The sequence below is a fragment of the Phodopus roborovskii genome, unplaced genomic scaffold (genome assembly GCF_943737965.1).
Source record: "Phodopus roborovskii unplaced genomic scaffold, PHOROB, whole genome shotgun sequence".
NCBI lineage: Eukaryota > Metazoa > Chordata > Mammalia > Rodentia > Cricetidae > Phodopus > Phodopus roborovskii.
Genome location: NW_026126636.1, coordinates 8,640,236 through 8,665,731, shown reverse-complemented (window position 1 = coordinate 8,665,731; position 25,496 = coordinate 8,640,236). Strand labels below are relative to the sequence as shown.

Here is a 25,496-nt window from a genome sequence, read left to right as displayed (position 1 = left end):
GAGGAAGTCTAGGGTGTTATGGGAAAGCTGCGGGGTTCATGGCGGATTCCATGGAGGGAGATGGAGATGGAGGGACAAACACCCAGGCACCGAGCTTGAGTTTTATTAGAAAGGGGAGGGAGGGGGAAGGGAAGAGAACAGAGGTAAAGGGACACAGAGAGGGGACAGAGGAGTCAGGAAAAGTCCTGTCTGCACCAGGGAAGCAGAGAAAAACGGGAGGAAGCCTGCCGTGGCTGGCGCCCACCTTTAACCCCAGCACTCGGGAGGCAGAGGCAGGCGGATCTCTGTGAGTTCGAGGCCAGCCTGGTCTACAGAGCGAGTTCCAGGACAGGCTCCAAAGATTGTGCCAGGTGACAGGGGTCTCTCCTGGGACTGAGAGAGGAATGTGGCCCACGCCTTTAATCCCCCAAGCACAAGAGGCAGAGCCGGGCCTGCTGGACAGCGAGGCTGTCTCAGAAGCACGAAACCCAAAACTGACCCGATGCCCTGCGGGTCCCCTCCCTTCACCCGCGTGGCCGCCCCACCACCTCAGCGCCTCCCGCAGGGAGCGTAACTGAGCTTTTCCTTCTGCTCACTTCCTGTCACGCACCTGCTCTCCTAACACCCGCTTTCCATCCCACCCTCCCTGAATATAGTCTTTAGCCTTGGCCCCCCCCACTCGGCCTGACCGCTGCTGCCTGCTCCCCTCTCCCCTGCATGTTCTGCCACTGGCCCCGGGGAGTCTGAGCTGGAACCCGCCGGCCTTCGGAGCCCTGCGAGCGAGCCACAACGTCCCTCACTTTGCCCAAGGCCCCTGCGCGGACGCTAGCCTCGCTGGGCGCCCCCAAGATGGCGCCCTCGGCTTCGCCCCGCCCCCCGACGTCATCACGCAGCTCTCCGTTCGGAGATGCCCTTTCGACCGGCAAAGGCGGAGCCCAAGAAGAGGTGGGAGGCGAGGATCCTCTTGGGAGGCCTAAAGGGGCGGGCACTATCGACCTGGAGGCCGACCGGTGAGGGAATGTTGATCGGGGATTGGCTAGAGTCTGTCCGATCCCGCCCCTCCGCACTATTGGCTGCAGTCTCAGAGACTGGAGCACCGATTGGTCTAACGGCAGGGCCAGGCGGGCGCTGATTGGACGCGTTGCGCAGTCCGCGCGGCGGCCGGGAGGGAGGTGGGCGGGGCGTTGTCGAGGGGGCCTCCCGGACGAGAGCGAGGCTGCGGAGCAGGCGAGACGACGGGCGCTAGAGAGGACGCCGAGCTAGAGTGGCTGTGCAAAGGGAGCTGCAGTCGGCGGCCCGGCCGGGGGCCGGCTACGCGGCCGAGGCGGGTGAGTTCCCGCGGGAGCGCGGACGCCCGGCCCCCCACCCCGCGGCTCGCTCGCGTCATTGGGCCTGCACGCCGAAGGCCCGGAGGAGCGCGCCCCGGTGCGGAGGGCGGAGCGGCCGTTGGGCGCGGGGCGCGCGGCCAGGGCGGGGGCCGGGCCGGGCCGGGCCGGGCCGGGCCGGGCTGGGCCGGCGGGTGGGGTAGAGGGACTGGAGTTGTGTGCGGGGCTGAGTGAGGAGGAGCCGGGCGCGGGCTGCGGGCAGGGGGCCGGCCTTGGCGGGAAGGGGAGGTCCCAGAGCTGCTTGGGCCGAGGGCTCTCTGGTGGCATGGGGTATCGGGGCCGCGGGTGGGCGCGCTGGGACGGGCCCAGGATCCAGAGGGGACGATCAGAGGGCTCTTGGGTGCTAGGGTGGGAAGGTGGCCCGAGAATGAATGCAGGGAGGAAAATCGATTTCTGCCTGGAAAGAGCTAAGGCAGAGAAGGGGTTTGAGGTATCGTTAGAACTAGTGGGGAGCCATCCAGGTGTGGGAAATGGGGTTATATTAATGTGAGAGGTCGCGAAACTCTTGACACTGGGGGTTGGAATTCCCTTGGAAAATGTTGACAGCGGTGTGTATGTTCTTAGGGGCATCCTTAGGTTGAGCTGGGGGAGGGAATGTTTTGTTTTAGGTTCAGGTAAGTGGGCCAAAGTGAAGATTTGGGCAATCGTGGGTGTAGTTGGGGAGAGAGAGTTACAGAGAGGTGGTAGTCTGGAAATTTGAGGGTTGAGGATGAGACGTAACTGTTGAGTTCTGGGTATCCTCATAGTCGTATGCTGGTGAGGAGCGTTATGAAGAGGGGTTCTTTTTGCTGTCTTTGGGCACTGATCTAGAGAGACATATCCTGAAGAGGATAGAAACAGCAATAGGGGGAAGGTTAAGCCATTGTGAAGGTTAGACTGAATATCTCTGGACAAGATTATACATTTGTGTGGGGGATCGTCTTGCAAAAATGAGATGTTCGATTTATATGAAATGGGGATCTGAAAGTTCCTGGAGTGGGTTAGGATGGATTTGGGTCCTTTCTAAAAAGAGGGAAGGTTTAGATTGATACTCTTAAGGGGGTTTTGGGGACTGGTTAAGGTTGTAAGATTGGCCTGGGCCTTTATGCAAGAAAGGGTGGTGTTGATTGATTTAAAAAAAAAAGAGGCCATATAGGTAGGCATCCCCAGATGACTTATCATGGCCTTAGATACCAGAGGGAGTTATGCCCCTGTGAAAAGGGGATCTGGGTGCTCAGAGGGGATTAGCACAGTATAGGTCTGGATGGAGAGAGATTGTTTGGGTACTCTGGGGGCATGTAAGAAGGGGGGGGTAGTCTAGTTGTAAATGTTTGGGCTTTGGTGGCCTGCCTTTTAGGTAAAGGTTGATGATACGGGAGGTCTTTTACTATTATTATTATTTTTTCCCCTAGACAGGGTATCTCTGTGTAGCCCTGGCTGTCCTGGAACTTGTTCTATGGACCAGGCTGGCCTCAAACTCAGAGATCCGACTGCCTCTGCTTCCCAAGTGCTGGGATTAAAGACACTCGTCACCACGGCCTGGCCGAGAAGGTCTTGATGTTCTCAGGTTGAACCAGTTTTAAGTGTCTGTGTGTCAGGAAGTGGGGAAGGCAGGGAAGTACGGGAAAGAGTAAGCCAGTGAGAAAAAACTGGGTGACTTGATATGGGGAATCTGGGCACTGTGGGTTAGCAGCAAGGGGAGGGCTCAGGCCACTGGTGCCTAAAATAGAGTAGATGGGGATGGTTTGTGCTCCAGTGTGAGCGGTCTAAGTGTAAAAAGTTTGTGAACCTCCGAGAAAGAGCAGAACCCATATAGGAGTGCAGCTGGAAAGCAGGTGTGGATAATGTGTGAGGGCTCTGTGGGAGGGCTGGCAAAGGGGTACTGTCCGGTACCATGGTGAGGAGTCGGGAAGTCAGTACCACAGGGACTGTGGTCAGGGCCTTGGGAGCCTGTTTGAGGCATGGGAATGGAGAGGATGGGAGAGGGTACAGGGTCTGGTGCAAGTTAACTGGGACGGGAGACTTGGGGTACTGGAGAAATTAATGCTGGCTGTTTCTGTGTTCAGGGGAGGGGAGGGCTTACCAGGGAGGGTGTTGGGGTGGAAAATCTCAAGAAGTTGGAGGAGGAAATACATCTGAGGTTTTAGAATGTGGAGGTGATAAAGGGAAGGAATTGGCCGGGAGGGAGGATTGACTGTCTCCGCCCTCCCTGTCTCGGCCCAGGCCTGCTGCTGCCATGACTGAGGAGAGCGAGGAGACGGTCCTGTACATTGAGCACCGCTATGTCTGCTCTGAGTGCAACCAACTCTATGGATCCTTGGAGGAGGTGCTTGTGCACCAGAACTCCCACGTGCCCCAGCAGCACTTTGAGCTGGTGGGCGTGGCTGACCCTGGCATGGCGGTGGCCACAGAGGCCGCTTCAGGCACGGGCCTCTATCAGACCCTCATACAGGAGAGCCAGTACCAGTGTCTTGAGTGCGGACAACTACTCCTGTCCCCCAGCCAGCTCCTGGAGCACCAGGAGCTGCACCTGAAGATGATGGCACCCCAGGAGGCAGTGCCAGCTGAGCCACCACCCAAGGTGTCCCCCTTGAGCTCCAGCGCCATCCACTATGAGTGTGTGGATTGTAAGGCTCTGTTCGCCAGCCAAGAGCTGTGGCTGAACCACCGGCAGATGCATCTCAGGGCCACGCCCACCAAGGCCCCTGCCCCAGTTGTCTTGGGGTCCCCAGTTGTCTTGGGGTCCCCTGTGGGCCAGGCCCGGGTGGCTGTGGAGCATTCATACCGAAAAGCAGAAGAAGGCGGAGAAGGGGCAGCCGTCCCGGCGGCGGCCGCCACCGCTGAGACAGTGACAGAGGTAGAGCTGCTCCTCTACAAGTGCTCCGAGTGCTCCCAGCTCTTCCAGCTGCCTGCTGACTTTCTGGAGCACCAGGCCACCCACTTCCCCGCCGTCCCAGAGGCTGAGGAGTCTGCCATAAAGCAGGAGACCCTGATCCCCTCACCCACCGAGGTGCCAGCGGCCCTACCCGAGCCCCTCCCGGCCTCTGACCACAGTTACGAGCTGCGCAACGGCAACGGCGAGGCCATTGCTCGGGATCGGCGGGGGCGGAAGCCCCGGAGGGCCAACGGTGGGGAGTCAGGTGGGGCGGCCACCCAGGAACTCTTCTGCTCAGCCTGTGACCAGGTCTTTCTGTCACCCCACCAGCTGCAGCAGCACTTTCGGAGTCACCGGGAGGGCGTCTTTAAGTGTCCCCTGTGCAGTCGCGTCTTCCCCAGCCCTTCTAGCCTGGATCAGCACCTGGGTGACCACAGCAGTGAGTCTCACTTCCTATGTGTGGACTGTGGCCTGGCCTTTGGCACAGAAGCCCTTCTCTTGGCTCACCGGCGAGCCCATACTCCGAATCCTCTGCATTCGTGTCCCTGTGGGAAGACCTTTGTCAACCTTACCAAGTTCCTCTATCACCGGCGTACCCATGGGGCAGGAGGTGTCCCTTTGCCCCCAGCACCAGTTCTGCCCGAGGAGCCTGCTGTTAGCGTCCCTGAGCCAGCCCCTGCGGAGAGCAGAGAGCCAGAGGCCCCCGAGCCCCCCACGTCCGAGGAGAACCCAGCAGAGCCTGCCGCCCCAGGCACCTACCGCTGCCTCCTGTGTAGCCGTGAGTTTGTCAAGGCATTGCAGCTGACCCGGCACCAGCGTTTTGTGCACCGGCTGGAACGGCGCCATAAATGCAGCATTTGTGGCAAGATGTTCAAGAAGAAGTCTCATGTGCGGAACCATCTGCGCACGCACACCGGGGAACGGCCCTTCCCTTGCCCTGACTGCTCCAAGCCCTTCAACTCACCTGCCAACCTGGCCCGCCACCGGCTCACACACACAGGGGAGCGGCCTTACCGCTGTGGGGACTGTGGCAAGGCTTTCACTCAGAGCTCCACCCTGAGGCAGCATCGCCTGGTGCACGCCCAGCATTTCCCCTACCGCTGCCAGGAGTGTGGACTGCGTTTTCACCGCCCTTACCGCCTGCTCATGCACCGCTACCACCACACCGGCGAGTACCCCTACAAGTGTCGTGAGTGCCCCCGCTCCTTCTTGCTGCGCCGACTGCTGGAGGTCCACCAGCTCGTGGTCCATGCCGGCCGCCAGCCCCACCACTGCCCGTCCTGTGGGGCTGCCTTCCCCTCCTCACTGCGGCTTTACGAGCACCGCTGTGCAGCTGCTGCCGCGCAGGCCCCACGGCGCTTCGAGTGTGGGACCTGTGGCAAGAAAGTGGGCTCTGCTGCTCGCCTGCAGGCCCATGAAGCTGCCCATGCTGCTGCTGGTCCTGGAGAAGTCTTGGCCAAGGAGCCCCCGGCTCCCAGGGCCTCAAGGGCCGCTCGCACACCAGTCACTCCCTCCCCAACAGCCCTCGGTGGTGCAGCCCCTGCTGCCCCGGCAGCCCCTGCAAGGCGGCGGGGCCTGGAATGCAGTGAGTGCAAGAAGCTGTTCAGCACGGAGACGTCGCTGCAGGTGCACCGACGGATCCACACGGGTGAGCGGCCATACCCATGTCCAGACTGTGGCAAGGCCTTCCGCCAGAGTACCCATCTGAAAGACCACCGGCGCCTGCACACAGGTGAGCGGCCCTTTGCCTGTGAAGTGTGTGGCAAGGCCTTCGCCATCTCCATGCGCCTGGCAGAGCATCGCCGCATTCACACGGGCGAACGGCCCTACTCCTGCCCTGACTGCGGCAAGAGCTACCGCTCCTTCTCCAACCTCTGGAAGCACCGCAAGACTCACCAGCAGCAGCACCAGGCGGCCGTGCGGCAGCAGCTGGCAGAGGCGGAGGCCGCTGTGGGCCTGGCTGTGATGGAAACCGCGGTGGAGGCTCTGCCCCTCGTGGAAGCCATTGAGATCTACCCGTTAACCGAGGCTGAGGGGGTCCAGATCAGCGGCTGACTGTCCCCCGGTTTTCTCTTTAGCATCTCCAAGCTCTAATGCCGAAGGCCTCCAGCAGCCCCTTAAAACCTGTGTACATACTGTATCCCTCTCTCTTCACCGCCACACCATATAAGTTCTGTAACTTAAATTTATTTCCTCTTCCAAGGGGGTTTCTCCGGGGTCCTTGACACATAAAGGACCCGCCCCCTGTCCCCACCTTCCAGCTGTTTGGTGGTCTCCAAATAAGCCGTCAATAAAGACTGAGTTGGACATTTATGTGCCTTTGTCAGGCCCGGGTGTGTAGGGTGGATTTGGGGATCCCTGTCTGCATCCATAGTCCCCCAGAAAAAACTTGGCAGGTAGTGAGACTTGATACAGCCTGCTGGGTTGAAGACAACAGCTGGGGGCCGGCCATGCCATGGTTCTTTGAGAGACACCTCATGTCAGATCAAGGCAGCATGTCTTGCCACTAGAGGGCCCCAGGGCCTGAGAAAATCTGAGGTAGTTTGTTAAGGGGGATTGCGGGGGGGGGGGTGTGGGGGGGGGGGGGCATTGAGAGACGCATTGCCCCTCCCCTCCATTTCCTTCCTGATGTGGGTCACATCCTACAAAGCCATCTGGATTTCTCCCCCTAGATCCCTGAGGGCAGGTGGCTTGGGTCAGGTGTGACCACCAGTGACAGAGGGGAGCTCCTGGGGTTTTACCCAGTAGCGGAGTTGGAAGTTCTGAGTGACGGGCTCTAGAGAGTAGCAAGTGCTTGGCTCCCCATGGTTTAGCCAGTAGACGTTTATTGATGGAACGGCTGGGTAGTGCTTGGTTGTCTAGTATATCTGAAGTACCCCGCCCCCTCCCCCCCCACACACCCCAGGAACTACAGATCGACTTGGGTTTCCCACTTGCTGGGCAAGCTTCTACCACCAAACTATGTCCTGATTGCCCGGTTGGCCTCGGGCTCAATCTATATCCTAGGCAGGCTCTGAGCTTGGCCATCCTGCTTCAGCCCTTGCGTGGCTGGGATTAGAAACCTGTGGCCTTGGGTTATTTTGAGTAACATTCCCAGTTAACCCTGTGGAGAGCACGTCTTACACAGGAGGCCTCCAGTGACTTGCTGAATGTTCAGTTCAGAGCCTGGATTTAAATCTTGTTTCATTTGGTTTAAGCGTCCACATCCTGTTCGGTCTGTACCATGGCCTTTCCCAGACGTGTCTGAACCTCCTGCTCCAAGATCCTTCCAGTTCCTTCTAGTGGAAAGAATCCCTTTACTTAAAAGGGGAGGGGGTGTGGCGGGGGACGGGACAACCTTAGACCCGCCCAACAAGCATGCCTATCACTCTATGCCTTGACCTGTTGCTCAGATGAAGAGGGAAGAGGTGAGGACCAGCACCTGGCCCCACGCTTTTTATTTTTACCACATTGTCCTGGTTATAATTTAAAAAGGAGGACACCTGTTACGACCCGGCAAAGGACCCAGCAGGTAAATTCACTTGTCGTGCAACCCTTAGGACCTTTGGTTCCCTCGAGCTCCTGGTGGAACCAACTCCCAAAAGTTGTCCTTTGACCTTTCCCTGTGCACCATGGCCCACATGCACCCGCAGTTACACAAAAGTAAACATTAGAGGAGAAGCACCTTTGGATAGCCCTGTTAGTTATGGAGGATGATTCACACACGGCTGGTTTTCCATCTTAGTACCTGCCGCCTCCCCAGGAGAGACTAAGCCACTAACCCCAAGTACCAGATCCTACTCCCCAGGACCAAAGGCACCCAGGAACAAACCTCCCCTTCCAAACACCCATCTCAAATAAGTGGTTTGTGTTTGCGAGCCAGATGAAAAGCTACTGGAAGGGCGGACAGGAACGGAGGGAAAACGAGGATGTGGTTGGCAACAATATTAATGTGTATTCATCAGAGATTAACCTCTTGACCGGAGTGACCATCCTTCACCAGAGCCCCCCGCCCACCACGAAAGAAAAGAGCCAGATGGGGTGGTGCACGACTTTAGTCCCAGCACTCCAGACAGTGGCAGAGGCTGGCGGATATCTGAGTTGGAGGACAGCTAAGGCTACACAGAAATCTTGACTAGAAAGGGGTCCGACCCGAGGACCCATGCTGGGTGGCTCTGAACTGCCTGTGAACCCAGCTCCAAAAGACCAGATACCCTCTTTTTACATATGGGTTTCCTCACACACGTTACACAGCGCATGAGGACCTTTCCTCAGACACGTTACACACAGCGCATGAGGACCTTTCCTCAGACACGTTACACACAGCGCATGAGGACCTTTCCTCAGACACGTTACACACAGCGCATGAGGACCTTTCCTCAGACACGTTACACACAGCGCATGAGGACCTTTCCTCAGACACGTTACACACAGCGCATGAGGACCTTTCCTCAGACACGTTACACACAGCGCATGTGGACCTAAAGACCATGAACAACCCCTGAACCTTAGTCCTAAAGAAATACTTATCTACGGGACAGAAAGACATTCCCAGATTCAGTGGATGTTAGATGCCCCTCCCTAGGATGTGCATCCAGCTAGCACACCCAAGGTGAAATGCAGGAACCTTCCCTGAGCAAGTAAGGAATGAAAGTCACCTCAGGCCCTCTTTAAAGGCTGGCCTTGCCTGATTCCGTTGTGAGAAAGGATTGTTCTTGTGTGTGGCCCAGCCTCCCTCTTGCCTCAGCCCCTGAGTGCCAGAATTGCCAGCTTCTGCAGCCACACCCAGCTGCATTGCCTTGCTTTATTTAGAAGTTGCAGAAGCAAAATAGCTAAGGGAACAGAACACTGCCCCACTGGTGGCTTACAGGGCTTGACAAGAGAAGGTCAGCTAACTAGGCCTGGCACGTCAAAGAGCCTGTGTGTTATTACATTCCAGGTAGATGTGTATTGGAGGCTCAAGTGTGTGAGCCATGGGACAGTCTACGGCTCTGACTGCAGTCCCCGAAAGGCTGGCGGAAATCTTCCTCAGCCAGCTATTACTGACTTAAGAGAGAAAAGGGCTTCTTTTCTTTTTAATGGAGATGGGACCCAGGGCCTTGCACATAGCTCGTTTCTCCGATCTTCAGTCTCTCCTCCGGGGTTACCTGGATCCCAGCACCAGTGTGCCAGACAGAATGCAACGCGGACAAAGGAAGGCCAGAGGCTCTCTGGCACAGAAAGTGTTAAGACCAGTTCTGCCTTCCAGTGGTAACACCTGGGAAGTTGCAGCTGCAAATGATGAAATTGAAGATGGCAGGATGATTTGAGCTAATGTCCCTCAAAGTAGGTACATACATTGTATCAATTAAAGTTGTGTGTGCTTGCGAGAGAGAGAGAGAGAGAGAGAGAGAGAGAGAGAGAGAGAGAGAGAGAGAGAAACCCTGTGCATGTACTGGTGATTTACCTCTGAGCCATACCCTCAGTCCCCAACCCCTTTTTGAGCCAAGGTCTTTGAGCCAACTGTGTAGTCCAGATCGCTTCAGACTCTCAATCCCCCAGCCTCCTGTATTCTTATTTATTTTTGAGACGAGATCTTAAATAACCCAGGTTGGTCACTTAGATATGCAAAAATGATCTTTGCCTCCTGAGTGCTAGGATTAGAGGTCTGTGTTCCGACACTGACTTGGATTTAGCAATAACTTTTTCCCCTTTTATTCTCGTGTGTTCATACTGTATGTGTGTGAGGCTTGAGGGCAGCCTCACCTTAGAAACGTCGTCCACGTCCACCTCCTGTGAGACAGGATCTCTCATTGCCCTGACCTAGAGCTCACCAGTTATGCTAAACTGGCTGGCCACCCTGTTCCCAGGGATCCACCCTCTCCACCTTCATAGTGCTGGAATTCCAATCCATTTTTGCTTGCAGGGCTCCAGCTCCGATCCCTGTGCTCAAAAGACAAGCACTACACTGTCTCAACTCATTGTCATCTCTCTCTCTCTCTCTCTCTCTCTCTCTCTCTCTCTCTCTCTCTCTCTCTCTCTCGGTTTTTCAAGACAAAGTTTCTCTATGTAGACCAGGATGGCCTCGAACTCAGAAGTCTGCCTGCCTATCTCCCTAGTGCTGGAATTAAAGGTGTGCGTCACCATCGTCTAGTCTATCAACTCTTATTTTAAAGGTCTTTTTAGTTCTTTGGGGAGACACCCAGGGAAGGAGGTGGGCAGTACTGGCTGATATCCTGGCTTCTTTATGGTTCTATTGAAGACAGTATTCTAGAGAGCTAGCAGTCCTAAGCATTATTTATCTATTTATTTATTTATTATTTAGGCTGGGTCTCACTGTGTAGCCCTGGTTGGCTTGGAACTCCATGTACAAGAGACTGGCCTCGAACTCACAGGACCGTCAGCTGGGATTAAAAGCACCCTCCACCACGCCCAATTGCCCTAATCATTTAACCCTTCCACCCAGTCTCAGGGTGCCATGAGGTAGGCACTGCCCTGTCTACCACTGAGACCACCGAAGCCCGTGCCTATTGAAAAACTTAGCAGAACTGAGGAATTTGAATCCTCCCTAAATCCCTCAAATTTTGTGAATGTAGAAAGCACGTTCTGCAGGCCTTCGAACCATTTGTGGGTGTTTTTCCACAGGGCCATTCCACCCCTCCTGATCCAGTATTTGGATACAGTTGCTCTTCCCCAAGGCAGTTCACATTGCTACCTACACCTTGACTGACGGGACCTACGGTTCCCAGGACACAGGAGGCCAAGCCACACCACGCATCATTTCTCTCTGTACAGTTTTTAACTTTTTTATTTTTTGATGTTTGTTGTTCAGATGAATGGCACAAGTTACAAAAATGGGGCCTTTAACAGAAGCACATTGTACAATGAACAAGCAGATTGAAGTTAAAAACACTGAAACACTAACCCGCTACCACAAGAAGAGACAGGGAAGGATCAGAGGGGAGGGAAGGGGCTGCCAACACAGGGGTCAGACAACCAAAAAGGCAGAGCTAACCTTGATGGGCCTGGAGGAGAGGCAGGCCACGCCAGGGCCCACTTCCTGGTCCACTACTTACCACGGCAACCCCGCTCCTGTCCCCTTCACCTGGGCGTTCAAGTGAGGAGGTGGGGACAGCTGTCCCAGGAAGGGTGGGGCCATTCAGATCTTTACTAGGTAGAGCGCTGGCTCTGCCCTAGTGCCTTGGCCTTGGCAGGCGCACTCAGTCCCAAAGGGGCCAGAGGAGGTGGCTGAGAGACCAGGCCTCTACTTGAGCCCCAAAGACGCCCCCACCCGGCTGGCTGTGAAGCCCATCACCCTGCAGTTACATAAATAAATAAATATTGAGCCCCTGGGCTTGGAGGGCGGGTTGGGGCAAGGGCAGCAGGGCTAGAGGAAAGGGGGGGCAGGGGAATGGGGGGTCACAGACAAAGTACGTAGTCGTCTCCATACCAGCGACACTTACGGATTTTTTTTTTCCTTCGCTCCTTTTGTTTGTTTAAGAAGGAGCCAACACCAAGGACAAATACTTAAAAATATACATTATTTTTTTTTCCCGCCTTTGTCATCGTCGTCTTGCTTTGGAGACTGCTGAGGTCAAAGTTTAAACCGCACAAAAGAACCGCGGCTTCAAAGTTTTTGTGGGTTTTTTGTTTTTTGTTTTTTTTTTATTGTTTTTTGTTTTTGTTTTTATGTGGGTTTTTTTTTTTTTTTTTGTTTTTTGTTTTTTGGGGTTTTTTCTTTTTGTTTTTTTGGGTTTTTTTTTTTTTCACTTTTTATTCTAATTTTTTTCCACTTTTTTTCCAACGTATAAAAAGGTAGCGGAGTTGTCTGTGGTTTTTTTTTTTTTTTTTAAATGGTTAAATCTTTGGTTTGTTTCATTTTTTCTCTTGGAGGCCTTTATCTCTCGCACTTGCCTTTCCCACTCAAAGGCCAGTGGCTGCCCGAGTGTCTCAGTCTTGCTCACCATTCTCTTTCACTCAGTTCTCCCTACCCTGGGTGAGAGGGAGAGGGAGACACCCTGGGAATGGGCTGGAGAAGGAAAACCAGTCAGGTCTAAGAGGTCATCTCCATGACTCGACTAGTCCCTGGCTGGAGCTGCCCAGGGCGAAGGGCTTGGAGACCGTCTGGTCTTCTAGAAGGATGTGTAAGACCCCTCCTTGTCAGCCTTTCTAAAGGGGCTTGGGAGCCCCACCCATCCCTCACCTGCCCCTATACATACATACATCCCCTTCCTCCCACATCTGGTCCCTACCCCGCCCCCAGAAGGGAACATAGAGGTGGTTCAGTTACTGGCATTATTTATTTTTGGCACAAACGGCCCACCATTGGGGCAGACCAGTCTCTGCTCCTCCCTTAGGCAAAGGGTCAGGGCTGGGGGAAGGGGGGCTCAGAGTGCTGTTCTCACCCCGGCCCACTCAGCTCTCCCTGTAGCCCAGGGCCCTGGTCCACCACCTTACATCTACGCTGGTGCAGGGGCTTCCTCCCCTACCCCATATAAAGCTCCCTAGCCTCCAACTCTCGCTCACACACAGACACACGGACACAGGCTCTGTACAGACCACAAAATAAAAACGATGAGATAGTTTTGTTTCCCGGAGTCGAGGCTGGGGTAACTGGAGAGGAAGGGCGGGTGAGGGGGAGAGGGATTGAAGTCCCCCCCACCCTCCCTAACCCGGTTCCCTCAAGTCCCCAGGCCCTTGCCCTGGCTGGCCCCCAGCCAACGATATTTGGTTTCTTTCTTTCTTTCTTTCTTTCTTTCTTTCTTTTTTTTAACATTAAAGTTCTATGAGGTATTTGGTGCCTTATCTCGAGTCCTCGGGGGAGGGGTCGAGGGGGAGAGACCTGGGGCTCACCTGCCCCTCCCTCCCACCCTCCCACCCGCTTCCCAATATTTGGTTTCACAGCTGTAGTTAAAGCTTGGGATTTGGTTATTTTCCCCCTCCCGGGATTTTTTTTTTTCTTGTCTTTTCATTTCCCAGTGTGGGGGTTGGATGGGGAGGGGCTCCATCACCCCCAGCTGTGTGGGGGGTCCCCTCCACCAATGTCAGGGCATCTGCCCATCCCTGCCCCCTGCTGCCTCCTCTGTTTGCCCCCCCTCCACGCTGGAGCAGGGAGGGAGAGGTCCCAGGGAGGGGCTGACAGGGAGGAAGCAGGTGAACTGGGTGGTGGTGAGTCCTGGAGCTTTTTTTTTTTTTTTTTTTTTTTTTTTTTTTTTTCTTCCTTTTTTTTTGGTCTAGAATCATAGTTTTTGTTTGAGTCATCTCCATCATGCCTTCCATGCTGCCTGTCTTGTCAGAGGGTTTGTTTTTGGGGGTGGGGCTGGTTGGTTGTAATTCCTTCATTCTGCTGCTTAAATGTCTTCCTATTGGGTCAGGAGCCCTTGGCCCCCCTCCAGCTGTGTGGGTTGGGGCCCAGGCCCTCTTGCTAGCCATTTTTCAGGAAAGTATAATGGACAAACTCGGAGGTAGGGTGAGGGCAGGGAGTCGGTTCAGCTGCTTACATTCCAGTGAGGGTGGGTAGATGAGGTGCCAGCCCCTTGGTGCCTGGTGGGAAGGGCGGGCAGCCACGCCACCAGGGCGGGGGCGAGGAGTCTCTGCTGCCTCGGGGGCCCAGCCCGACAGTTCTGCTTCTGTGTGAGAGAAGGGAGACCAGAAGAAACGAGAACGCTGAGACCTGGGGGCTCTGGCTGCCTCTCCTCGAGTGTCCGGGATGGAGAGGGTACAGGCCACAGCCCAGCTCTCCCTCTGCGCTTGCCCAGCCGCGGGCAGGGCTCACTCTGATTTCAATGGCTCGCGTCCTTCACAGCAACACTTTGGTTTGAGGATACAGAAAGAAGGATATCAAGAGATGTGACAGGAGAGAGAGAGAGAGAAAGACAGAGAGAGAGAGAGAGAGAATCAAACTACCCAAAGTTGGTTTTCCTTTGTCCATTCTTTTTGCTCTCCTTTAACTTCTAAAGCTTCTTCAGTTGACTGGCGGGGCAGGAGCTTGGGGCTCTTCACCCTCGTCCCTGACACCCTCTCTCAGCCCCACCCCCCTGCTTCCATCCACCCTGGCTGAGGGACAGGCCCTGCCCCAGCTGCCCCCCCCCTCCGGCTTTCCGAAGACGACGTCCATGAGGTATTTGTGAAGAGAAAGAAGTATCCATCATTCCACCCGCCTTGGAGACCAAAGGCCTGGACTACTGTGCAGGGCTTGGCTCCTCGGTTCGGCTCCATCTTGTCTTGAAGAGCTCTAGTCTTCTTTCCCACATATATATATATATATATCTATATATATCTATAAATTCTTTTTTTCTACTTTTAATTTATTGTTTGTTTGGTTTCTCTGTTTTTTGTTGTTTGGTTTTTGGTTCAAAACTTTGTTGGCCTCCAGGATAGAAGGAGGGCAGGGTGGCTTCCAGTAGCAACCCCTCTGTCCACTGTTGAGATATGTCCAGGGTTAGGCAAATACAGGGTCCAGGCAAGACTTGTGGAGATCTCACGGGAGTGGTGGCCACCACGGTGCCAGCCCTCTTGCATGGGAAACCGCAAGCGATGGCAATGTCATCACCATGTGGACCCTGACGGAGATGCCATCCATCCGGGGGAGCCCACCACTGGAGTGTGTGCGTGTGTGCATCGGGGATGTGGAGGGAGGGGAGAGGTATCTGCCGGTGTCAGAAGGGGCATAGGGTGGGCAGACTGAGGCGAGTTAATCTTTTTGGTTTCTGGTTAGTGTTAAAGAACGTGAAGGATCCCACGGATAGGCACTGGAATATGATTTTTTTTTTTTTTCAGGGAAACTGACAGACAGGATGGAAAGAAAGACAACTTGGATGTCCTCGCCTCATCACCCTTTGGTTGAAACAACCACCTTCCCATAGACGGGGAGGAGGCAGACTCCGGAGCAGAAGGGTGATGGAGTTGAGGAGGGGTTCTTCAGAGTTCGAACTTGGCCAAAAAAAAAAAAAAAAAAAAAAAAAAGGCCTAGCCCACCCTTCAAATGGAGGGAGGTACAGGGGACAAAAAGCCCATACCCAGGCCTTCCTCTGAACTCTCCCCAGGCTGGGGGTGAGGGGGGATTAAAGCAAGACCCCCTGCCCTGTTGGGGAGAGCTGGGGGGAAGGGGGAGGGGACACACAGAGGGGACACATTCTGTTGAGCACAACGCTAAAAATTCTGTACATCCTTTGGGTGAAGCTACTGAATATTTGGTGTAAGGTTGTTCGGCCCTTTCTCTTATGCCTTCTGGAAAAGACCGTTTGGCAGGCGGCTCTGGGCCCTGGGCCTCCTGCCCCAGGCAATGCCCTGTCTCCATTGGCCCAGGGCTGAGGCTGGGCCAGCAAGCCGGCTCAGTCTCTAGTTCCTTCTCTGCTCACCCCCTGCGGGGGTGAGGTGGGGAGTTGGTCCCACAGCCAGGGCTCCGCGGCATGAGGTCCGACCTGCTGGAGGCTGCTCCGCTCCTGGCTGAGGGCTCTTATTTGGTGTCGTAGCAGTGAGCACTCCAAGATCTGGCTCGCAATGGTTTTTGGTTTGTTTGATTTCGGGGGGTGGGGTGTTTGGTTGGTTTGGGTTTCTTTGTTTTTGTTTTTGTTTTTTTGTTGTTGTTCGTTTGTTTTTCATCTCTGGTTCCTTTAGGGCAGCTGGTTCGGTTGTGAATATTTTTGGTTTTCTCTTTTGTTGGTTCCTTTTTTTTTTTTTTTTTTTGGTTGATTGGTTTTTGGTCTTTCCTCCTGCTCCCAGGATCCACTGCACCCCCGCCCCAGCCTCCCTGTCCCTTCTTGGGCAGCGGACCAAGGCCAGGGAGTCAGAGGAGTGGGGGGGAGGCATGGTGGGCTCTCACTCGGCCTTGGACCCTGCCTCAGGTCCCCCTGGGCCTCCAGGGGTCTGTGCTGCTACTTCACTGCAAGTGGAGGATGATGAGGACGAAGAAGACGAGGAGAGGCCGGGAGACTTGCTGGAGATGGAGGCTGCCACGGCTGCAGCTGCTGCTGAGACCAGGCCCACACCTGGCGGGGCACTGAGCAGGGGGAGCCCCGCGTGGTTCAGGAACAGAGGCGAGGTCACCAGGCCCGGGCTCCCTGGGGCCGCACCGGCTGCCCCCAGCACCAGGTTCCCGCTGCCGTCAAGGCTGGTAAGGGGCAGGGTTCCACCAGAGGCCAGGGCTGGTAGGGAGAGAAGAGGCTGAGCTGGAGATAAGCCAGGCCGCGGAGGGAGGCCGCCACCTCCTTGTGCCCTGCCTGAGGGCTCCTGCCTCCCCGCCTGCCCACTGACTCCCGTCCATCAGCACCCCTCACACCTTCCCCAAAGACAGATGGGGATGAAGAGGCGAGCGATGCAGTGATGCAGTGAGCAGGGCAGGATGGCGTGGCTGGGGTGGCGATGAGGGGGCTCGAGGCCCGGGAGGGGGCGGGGCTGGTGGCGATGGTGTGACATGAGGCAGCACGCACCTTGGATAGTGGCCAGAGGGCTATTGCTCATGAGGGCCGGACTCAGCCCAGAGCTCAACCCCACCATTGTGCTTCTGCAAAAGCAAAGCAGAAGCATTAGCAGGGGCAGGAGCCCAGAGCAGAGCTGTGCGCGCCTCCCCACCCAGCACGCAGCTGCAGCTTCGTAACACTTACCCCGTGCTGGGGTTCAGGCCCGACAAGCCGAGAGCCGAGTGGCTGCCTTGGGGGCTCGGGTTTGTGCTGTTGGTGGTGGCCGGGGGTGGGGGAGTGACAGAGGGGATGGAGTTGAGGGGGGGCGCGGCTCCGCCCCCACCCCCACCCCCTCCTGCTGTCCGGCTGGGGTGGAGCGTCCCCACAGCTGAGGATAAGGTAGTAACTGCCAGAGAGAGACACAAAGCATTCTTCAGCTTCCTCTGCTGCCTTGTCAAGGAAGTCAGGGCCAACCCCTATAGCGTTCCTAGAAGCCCATCAGTCAGAACAGCACGCTGCCCCAACCCCCTCCTCTGGGTCCTTCTACCCCAACCCCATGGCAGACATCACAATAATCTCTGGCCCTGGCTGTCGGCAAACCATGCCCCAAACACCGGTGACAACCAGGCCAGAGATGAGTCGCCACTCCTGTGCTGCCGGGAACTCAGGGGTGTGCCACTGAGTACCAAAGGGTTCCGGCCAGGACAGGTCGCATGCTCAGTCCCAGCTGTGTCTTGTGGTGAACACCCCAACCTGTCTGACCTTCAGTGATGCCCTCATGGAAAAATGGAAAACGGTACCAATCTCATGAGCAGGGTGTGAGGATGGATATATTGCATAAAGAACCTGGGCCAGTGAGTGCCAGTTCCTTATTAATTTATATTCCTCCACTTACTAATTTTTAACCCAAGAGGAGTAATAGTAACAGTGTTTGCTTTGTGTTATTAAAAAAAAATGGCTGGGCAGTCGTAGCCTACTATGTGTATTCCCAGCACTCGGGAGGCAGAGGCAAATGGATCTTTGAGTTCAAGGCCAGCCTGGTCTACAAATCGAGTTCCAGGACAGCCAGGGCTACACATGGAAACTCTGTCTCAAAAACAAAAATAAAAACAAACAAACAAACGAAAAACAAACAAAGAAATCAGACTGGAGATGGACCCCAGAGCTCTATGCACATTAAGCAAGCTCTGAACGCCAGTTCCTCCTACTATCTTTCAGAGCGTGTGTGTGTGTGCGTGCGCGTGTGTGTGCGTGCGTGTGTGCATGTGTGTGTGCGTGTGTGTACAGACCTTGTGTGCACATTATACACTCATGGTAATCATACAAAACCCGAAGCTAATAGATCTGAAACAAGTTCCCGGACTCGCAGGGTGTATATACAACAGACTCCAGGGACAAAGCCTCAAGTGAGTCCCCTTCCGGCAACCTCCACACTTTTCCAGGTTGCTCTGGTGGATGACATAGGGGGTCTGCCCACCGCTCTGTCTGCCCCCCCCACACCCCCCGAGACTCAGCCCAGAGCTACTGCTAAACCTCAGGCTGTGAGCCATGCCGAGTCATACATGTCATGTGTCCCGTCCCCCCCCCCAGCCTGCCCCTCACCTGTTGTGCTCAGGCTGCTAGAAGCTTGGGACAATGGCAAGGTCCCTGCACCCCCTTGGGGTGTGACCTGGGGAGAGAGAAAAGGAAGTCTGGTTAGGCCCTGTCTCACAAGGTAGCCTCCCACGGGGTTCCCTGTGCACACAGGGTGGGGCGACAGGGCCCCAGGGGCAGAACTTCATGTAGATCACACCACTCATTTTCCATCGTCCTCCCCACATGTCCCCAGGTGGTCCCTGCACCAGAAGCAGGAGGTGCAGTGACTCTCAGCTGAGAGCCCCATTTCTCCTCTGACACTATCTTGTCCAGCTAATGTCCCTGGGGAGCTGGGTCCTGTCTTTGGTGACTGTGCCTGAACAACTGCTCGGTCTGCTCCTGCTGTTGGCTCCCCTAGAGGGAACACACCTGCCTTCGTAAGAGAATCTGGCAAGCCTGGATTACATAGTAAGTTTGAGTCTAGCCTGGGCTACATGTCGTGAAATCCTGTCTCAACAAACAAACAAACAAACAAACAAACAAAAAACACAATTGAAATTGAATGCACTCAGGAGGGAGAGGCGTGAGAACCAGGAATGCATTCCATGCCTTCAGCTCTAGCAGCCCTAAATGATTTGACCTTGTCTCTCTCCCGCTCAAAACCCCTTAACTAACCTGACGTAGATTCCTGGTAAGACCATAGGCATCTGCCCCTGCCGGAGCTCCACCCTCAGCCCCGGGCCCAGCAGATGCCACCACAATGAATTGCGCTGGGGCCCAGCATGCCTTGGCATCTATGCCTGTGTGCATGCTGGACCTGGCAGGACAGGACACGGCCTTCCGGGTGGTCCTTCCGGCTAACTCGCAGAGGGGCCCTCCTTCCTCCCCAGCCCTAGAGTTGAGGGGTTTCTCCGGATATCACAGCCCTTTCCACAAACAAAACTAAAGGGACAGAATAAAGGTGTGTGTGACAGCTAAGCAGACCCATGTGCGGCTGTGCGGTGCTGCAGCTACCTCACGGGTCTAAGGAGGGCCACGATGTAGCCCTCCATCCTGGTAATGTCAGTATACACGTGGGAGCCTGTGCCCAACACAAATGACCACAGTCTGGGGCCTGGGAGGTGGTTTTATAGGTACAGTCACTTGCTGCCAAGCCCGATGACCCGAGTTTGATCCCAGGAAAGGAGAGGATCGACTCCCAAGGGTTGTCTTCTGACCTCCACTCCGTGGTGACACGCTTTCCTGGAAACTGTGTCCCTTTGTGACTGTGCTCTGTATGTGACAGACATACTGTCCCCAGAACCAACTCCTCTGGTCTCTCCTCTATGTAAGTTTGCTTCACCCATATGCCTACAGGCTTGTGCCCGTCCCTGACCCCCACCCCCCACCCCAGTTCTGGATACCAGGTGAGGGCTGTAGCTGGGCTTTCCCGGGCTGGGCAGCATGGGAGCCGCGCTGCAGGGGTTGATACGCTTTTCCTTCTGACGCCGGTTGCAGAACCAGACGCGGATCACCTCCTTCTCCATGTGCAGCTGCTCTGCGATCAGCAGGATCTCCTCTGAGGTAGGCTTCTGGTTCTACAGGCAGACAGACCTGCTGTTGAGCTGGGTCCATCCACCCGATACCCTTCCCTGTCGCTAGGGGGCGAAGCTCACCGCTAGAAAACTCTTCTCTAAGGCGAAGCGGACATTCGTCTCGATGCTGGTTCTCTTCTTGCGTCTCCGCCCCGGCAGGCCGTCGAAACCCAGGCTGGGGCTGCTCAGCTGGTTGGGGCTGGGTAGGCTTGAGTCCACAGACATAGTTTCTGAGAAGACAGAAGGCACGGATATGAGTGATCACTTCCCGCCCTGCCCCAACACCAGTCCCCTGTGCGCCCCGTTGGCACCTGGCCTCTGGCCGGGCTCACCTGCGTCATTGAGCCACTTCTCCAGGAGGGGCTTGAGTTTGCACATATTCTTGAAGCTCAGGTTAAGGGCCTCGAAGCGGGAAATGGTCGTCTGGCTGAAGTCGTTGCCATAGAGCTTGCCCATGGCCAAGCCCACATCACCCTGGACCAGAGAGGAGGACGTGGGGGTTTTGGAAGTCAAGGCGGGGGTCTCCTGGTCCAAGGCCAGATCCAAACACTCCATCAACTGACCACGATCCCCGCATCTTTGTTGCAGCACCCTCGCAACCCCGCCACCCCATAAGGTGGTCCCAGACCTGTGTGAAGCCCAGCTTGATACGGCGTTGCTTGAAGGTGCGAGCGAATTGTTCCAGTTCCTCTAGGTCGCTGGGCTCCTCCGGGTGGGATGGCGGCTCCAAGCATTTTGGGGGCTGCGGGTGTGAGAGGTGCGGGTCGGGCAGCGTGGGGCGAGTCACAGCCTGGTGGGGTGGGCAGGTGGATGGGATGCGGGATGGAGGACGGATGTGCCTAAGCAGTGGCTGTGTGGCTGCCCGCTCTCTTCAGACTCCCCTCACCTGCCCAGGGCACTCCCACTGGACGCCAATCCTACAGATGGTCATGGTCCTTTCACCTTCCCTTAGAGACCCAGACTGCCAAAGGCAGGCGCGGCCAGTCTTTGGCTGATGGCACAATGCGCTCAAAGCCTAGAGCTTGGGGCAGTGGGTTCCTCTTCCATTATCCGCCACCACTGATCTTTTGGGGTAGCTCAGTCTTAGTCTTACCCCTCCTTGGGCCTACATTCCCTTCCATAGAATGGAACCTTCCATAGAATGGAAACCATTACTATGACTCTGCCTGCCTACTGAATTGTTAGGGGATTAAAGTTACTAATTAGCAAGCTGTCCAATCCCCTCCTGCATAGGTAGGGTGAAACCTGAGGCTCAGTCTACAGATGTGGAGATATTGTGTAGCTGCCTGGGCTACACATTAGTACTATTTGGGCTGAGGATGCTGAAAATGGGGAGGTGGTGCAGGCGGAGGATGGGAGGCATATGGGATCTATCTTGAGCTCAGTTTCACTGTGCATTTAAAACTGCTCTAAAAAAAAAAAAATATTAAAGGCCTGATAGCACATGTACAGCTGCTCAGGAGAACAAACAGGAGGCTTCTAATTTTAAGGTCAGCTTGGGCTACAGAGTGAGTTCAATGCCAGCCAGAGGAACTTGGAAAGATGATCTCAAAATAAAATGTGAAAAGAGGGCTGGGGATTTAGTTCAGTGGTAGAGCCCCTGCCTAGAATCCCCCAGTGAGGGGCTGGGGTGTGGCTCAGTGGTAGAGTCTCTGCCTAGAATCCCCCAGTGAGGGGCTGGGGGCATGGCTCCGTGATAGAGCCCCTGCCTAGCATACTCAAAATCCTGGGTTGAGTCTCTAATATTACCAAAATTATATATATATATATATATATATATATATATATATTCTTAAAAATGAATAGTTTGCTAAGAGAGGGAAAAGTACAGGGGACAGTTGGAAGATGGACAAGAAGCAACACCTTCCTCTGGGGTTATTTCCTGCCTTAAAAATGAAAACCTGGAAGTGGTTGGTACAGGGATGTCTGTGCCAAGGATCATTGATGCTCTACAATTCTGGGGCAGGTGTGTCTGGGAAGTCATACTGATGTGAGATCCCTGCTGGGTCCAAGGCATCACTTTAGGACATATCAGCAGTTTGGTAGCAGCGGATTGTCCCCCCAGGGGGACAAGGATGCCGCCCCACAGCAGGTGACACAGCACTCACAGCCGAATGGGTTCTGATGCTGTTGTCACAAGAGCAGCTAGCCTTTCAGGGGTTTAGGAGCCAAGACCTGTGTTGGCCTGTGGGCTGAACTGACAGAGTGCACACATACGTGTGTGTGTGTTCACGTGTGCGTGTGTTCATCCATGTGTGTGTGCGTGTGTATGCACGTCAGTGCTTGGGAGCATTGTGCATGTGAGCATGCGCGTGTGCACCTATGTGCTGTACATGTGGAGGTCTGGAGTCAACAGTAGTCAGGTGTTTCTCCTGAATCGCTAGCTACTTTTTTTTTTTTTTTTGAGACAGGATCTCTCAATGAACCTCAAAGTTATTGATCTGGCCAGGCCGGCTGGCCAAGGATCCACTTATCATCAAGCCCCATGCCCCCAAGGATGAAATTACAACCATGCTGAGCTTTTAACCTGGGCTCTGAGGTTTCCTCAAACTCGGGCCTTGTACTTCTGCAGTGAGCACTCTACCAACCGAGCCACCTCCCCAACCTCTGAGATGTTTCATTTGATTTTCAAAGACATCTATGTTCAGAAAGGCTCTGTTACTGCTAATCCGATGTGGTTCCCTTCATTCTACGGAGCTGATCTGGGCATGGAGCTGGTTTATCCCAGTTCCTAACCAGCAAGTGTTTGGCGAAGTAGGGCGGGGCCTCGGGTCCCTCAACTGTTCAAGGATGTGGGGTGGGCCCTGGAGAAGAGACCCCACACCCATCCGCTCAGTCCTCCCTCACTCCTCACTGGGATGCTAGAGGCTTGACAAACTCAGTGGACAGTCACCTGTGTAGGAAGCGCAGCCCGGGGCTGGGAGGTCAGGAGAGCTCCCTGGGTTTGCTGAGGTAGCTGGAATAGATTTGGCGTCGGTAGCAGGCCTGGGGAGACAAGAGGCAGGAGGTGAGTGGGCGAGGGGCAGGCGATGGAATACTGGGAGCCTGTGGGGGAGGCTGGGACCTCACCTGGCTGACTCTGCTGGGCCTGTGGTAGCAGGAACTGAGCAGGTGGCTGGAGGTGGTGGCCGGGGACAAGCACCAGCTGTTGGAGCTGGAGGAGTTGCTGTATATCCTGGCAGAGAGGAGATGGACAGAAACACAGACTGAATCCTGGCTTGATCCCCCGCTTCAGCAGCATGTGAGCCCCCACTGAGGCCAGGGGCCATGCACCCTGGTACAGCAAGCTGTGGTCTGTTGGACTGGGAACGGCATGCTGACCGCGGGGCACCTGGAAGTCCCTTTGTCCCTGCTGCCCCAAGAGGGCTTGCTCTTTGCCTTTGTCTTCCTGGTGAAATATTTGCCTTGCCTTACATTCCCACAGAACAAATAGACTTGTTTAAAAATGTAAACCACGCTAAGTCTTTCCTGTCTTTTAAAAATGCTCCCAAGGCATGCGGTATGATGTCTGGAATTACTTCTAACGCACTCCAGCAAATAGCAGGTGTATTCGCTGGTATGGACACTTGGAGAAAAGCTTCGGCACTAATCTAGGTTGAAGAAAGACCTCAGAATGTCAGTTTATTTGGAGATAGGGTCTTTGCAGATGGTCAAGTTAATAGGAGGCCATGAAAGTGGATTCCAATGCATTATGGTTGATAGCATCATTAAAAGGGAAAATTCAGCAGGGCAGTGGAGGCGCACACCTTTAATCCCAGCACTGGGGAGGCAGAGGCAGGCAAATCTCTGTGAGTTTAAGTCTAGACTGATCCACAGAGAGAGTTCCAGGACAGCCAGGGCTACACACTGAGACCGTTTCCAAAAACAAAACAAAACAAAACAACAAAACCCCAAAAAGCAAAGCTAAAAAGGAAAATTCAGGCAAGAGTGGTGCTGTTAAAAGTTTAAAGGGGAAGGGTGAGTATGGAAAGATGACTTAGTGGTAAAGAGGACTGGCTGCTCTTCCAGAGGACCTGGGTTCAAATCCCAGCATCGATACCTGGTAGCTCACAACCACCTGTAATTTCAGGTCTAGAGAAGCCAACACCCTCTTCTGGCTTCCATGGGCAATACACACATGTGACATACACAGCCACACATGTGCACATAAATAAAAATAACAAAAATGAAATGTTTTTTGTTTGGTTTGGGTTTGGTTTTTCAAGACAGGGTCTCTCTGTGTAACAGCCCTGGCTGTCCTGGAACTCGCTCTATTGACAGACTGGCCTCTGCCTCCTAAGTGCTGGCCACCACCACCCAGCTCAAAAATTAAATCCTATTTGAAAAAGAGGTCTGAAAGTGGTGGAGCCCCTGCCTAGAATCCCCCAGTGAGGGGCTGGGGTGTGGCTCAGTGGTAGAGCCCCTGCCTAGAATCCTCCAGTGAGGGGCTGGGGTGTGGCTCAGTGGTGGAGCCCCTGCCTAGAATCCCCCAGTGAGGGGCTGAGGTGTGGCTCAGTGGTGGAGCCCCTGCCTAGAATCCCCCAGTGAGGGAGTAGAGAATTTGCGCAGTATGTGCAAGACCAGTGATTTCACGGCCAAATACTGTTGAACAACAACAAAAAGTGTGTGTTGGCAAGGTGTCTCAGTGGGTAAAAGTGTTTGCTGCCTTTCCTGACAATTGATCCCCAAAATCCACCCCTGATCTCCACATGTACACCACAGCACATTTGCAACCCTTCCACCCCACACAAAATAAATGCATGCTTTAAGGGGGGGGGATTTTGATACAGACACAAATAGAGGCAATATGATGATGTAAACAGACGCAAGAAAGAAAACTGTCTGCAAGCCAAAGAGAGTAGAGCCCCTGCCCAAGTGCCCCGACTCCCTGGAATGAGCAACACAAGCTTCCACGGGCGGCCATGGCATCCTATACCCTGTTTAAACACCGTTAGCATGCTACAAACCCGGGAGGCTTCCAGGGGCCATTGACATGCGTGTGCCTGATTACTGGGGACCCGCTAAGCTGCATGCATATGACTGTGGCATACTTTTCTGCACTTGTACGGGTTGGTAACCTATGGCAAAGGGTACTGCATCCTTTGGGACTGAATCTACTCTACACACCCCCTTGCCCTAGATACTCTACCCTTATAAAACTTACATGGTCATCTCCCTCCAGCTTAAGTGTCTATTGATAGTGGAGCCTTCCAAGGCTTGGAAGCTAATTTTTTCTTTTTTCTTTTCTTTTTTTTTTTTCTTCTTTCTTTGTTTCAAAACAGGGTTTTCTGTATTGCTTTGGGCCACCTGTGTCTTCCAAGCAACCTGAGCCAGTCTGTAGTAACAGATTCCTGAGATTTTTCTTTTTCTAAGTCAAGGTGTTGCAGAGCTCAGGTTGGCTTGGAATTCCCTATGTAACTGAGAATGACCATGTCGCACAATTATGTGTATGGATGTTTAACACGCACATGTATGTGTAGGCATGCACACATTCTCCTGCTGCGCATGTATGTGTGTGGGTGTGCACACCTTGAGAAGACTAAGGAGTCAGACCCCTCAGAGGTCACAAAGCACTGGAGGCAGCCAGGCATTGGTGGCGCACACCTTTAGTCCCAGCACTTGGGAGGCAGAGGCAGGCCGATCTCTGTGAGTTCGAGGCCAGCCTGGTCTACAGAGTGAGTTCCAGGACAGGCTCCAAAGCCACAGAGAAACCCTGTCTCGAAAAACCAAACCAAACAAAACACTGGAGGCCCCAGGTGATTGTGGCTTTTTACATGGATGCTGGGATATG

At 54.5% G+C, this 25,496-nt stretch overlaps 2 protein-coding genes across 15 annotated transcripts in view; one reads left to right on the top strand and one right to left on the bottom strand.

Annotated features, from left to right (window-relative positions):
* Nucleotides 1–3,534: 3,534 nt before the first annotated feature.
* Nucleotides 3,535–6,531, top strand: Znf574 (zinc finger protein 574). The gene has a single exon (XM_051207044.1). It carries the CDS (start codon nucleotides 3,580–3,582, stop codon nucleotides 6,271–6,273), a length of 2,694 nt encoding a protein of 897 aa, XP_051063001.1. The 5' UTR covers nucleotides 3,535–3,579; the 3' UTR covers nucleotides 6,274–6,531.
* A 9,199-nt stretch (nucleotides 6,532–15,730) lies between these two features.
* Pou2f2 (POU class 2 homeobox 2) overlaps nucleotides 15,731–25,496 on the bottom strand; it is an 83,307-nt gene continuing 73,541 nt past the window's right edge. For 5 of the 14 annotated variants that reach the window (XM_051207490.1, XM_051207489.1, XM_051207493.1 and 2 more), the window contains 10 exons: nucleotides 22,796–22,901; nucleotides 22,620–22,711; nucleotides 20,355–20,516; nucleotides 20,059–20,200; nucleotides 19,808–19,956; nucleotides 19,556–19,729; nucleotides 18,180–18,246; nucleotides 16,782–16,983; nucleotides 16,608–16,681; nucleotides 15,731–16,322 (listed from right to left, as the gene is read on the bottom strand). In XM_051207490.1, coding sequence (XP_051063447.1) covers nucleotides 15,997–16,322; nucleotides 16,608–16,681; nucleotides 16,782–16,983; nucleotides 18,180–18,246; nucleotides 19,556–19,729; nucleotides 19,808–19,956; nucleotides 20,059–20,200; nucleotides 20,355–20,516; nucleotides 22,620–22,711; nucleotides 22,796–22,901 — 1,494 coding nt within the window. In that variant the 3' untranslated portion in view covers nucleotides 15,731–15,996. The remainder of the gene's footprint in view (nucleotides 16,323–16,607; nucleotides 16,682–16,781; nucleotides 16,984–18,179; nucleotides 18,247–19,555; nucleotides 19,730–19,807; nucleotides 19,957–20,058; nucleotides 20,201–20,354; nucleotides 20,517–22,619; nucleotides 22,712–22,795; nucleotides 22,902–25,496) is intronic. The other 9 variants (XM_051207491.1, XM_051207494.1, XM_051207497.1 and 6 more) reach the window with 5 other exon arrangements.

Coding starts and splice junctions, on each gene's coding strand:
- Znf574 (XM_051207044.1), top strand. CDS start 3,580: ATGACTGAGGAGAGCGAGGAGACGGTCCTGTACATTGAGCACCGCTAT.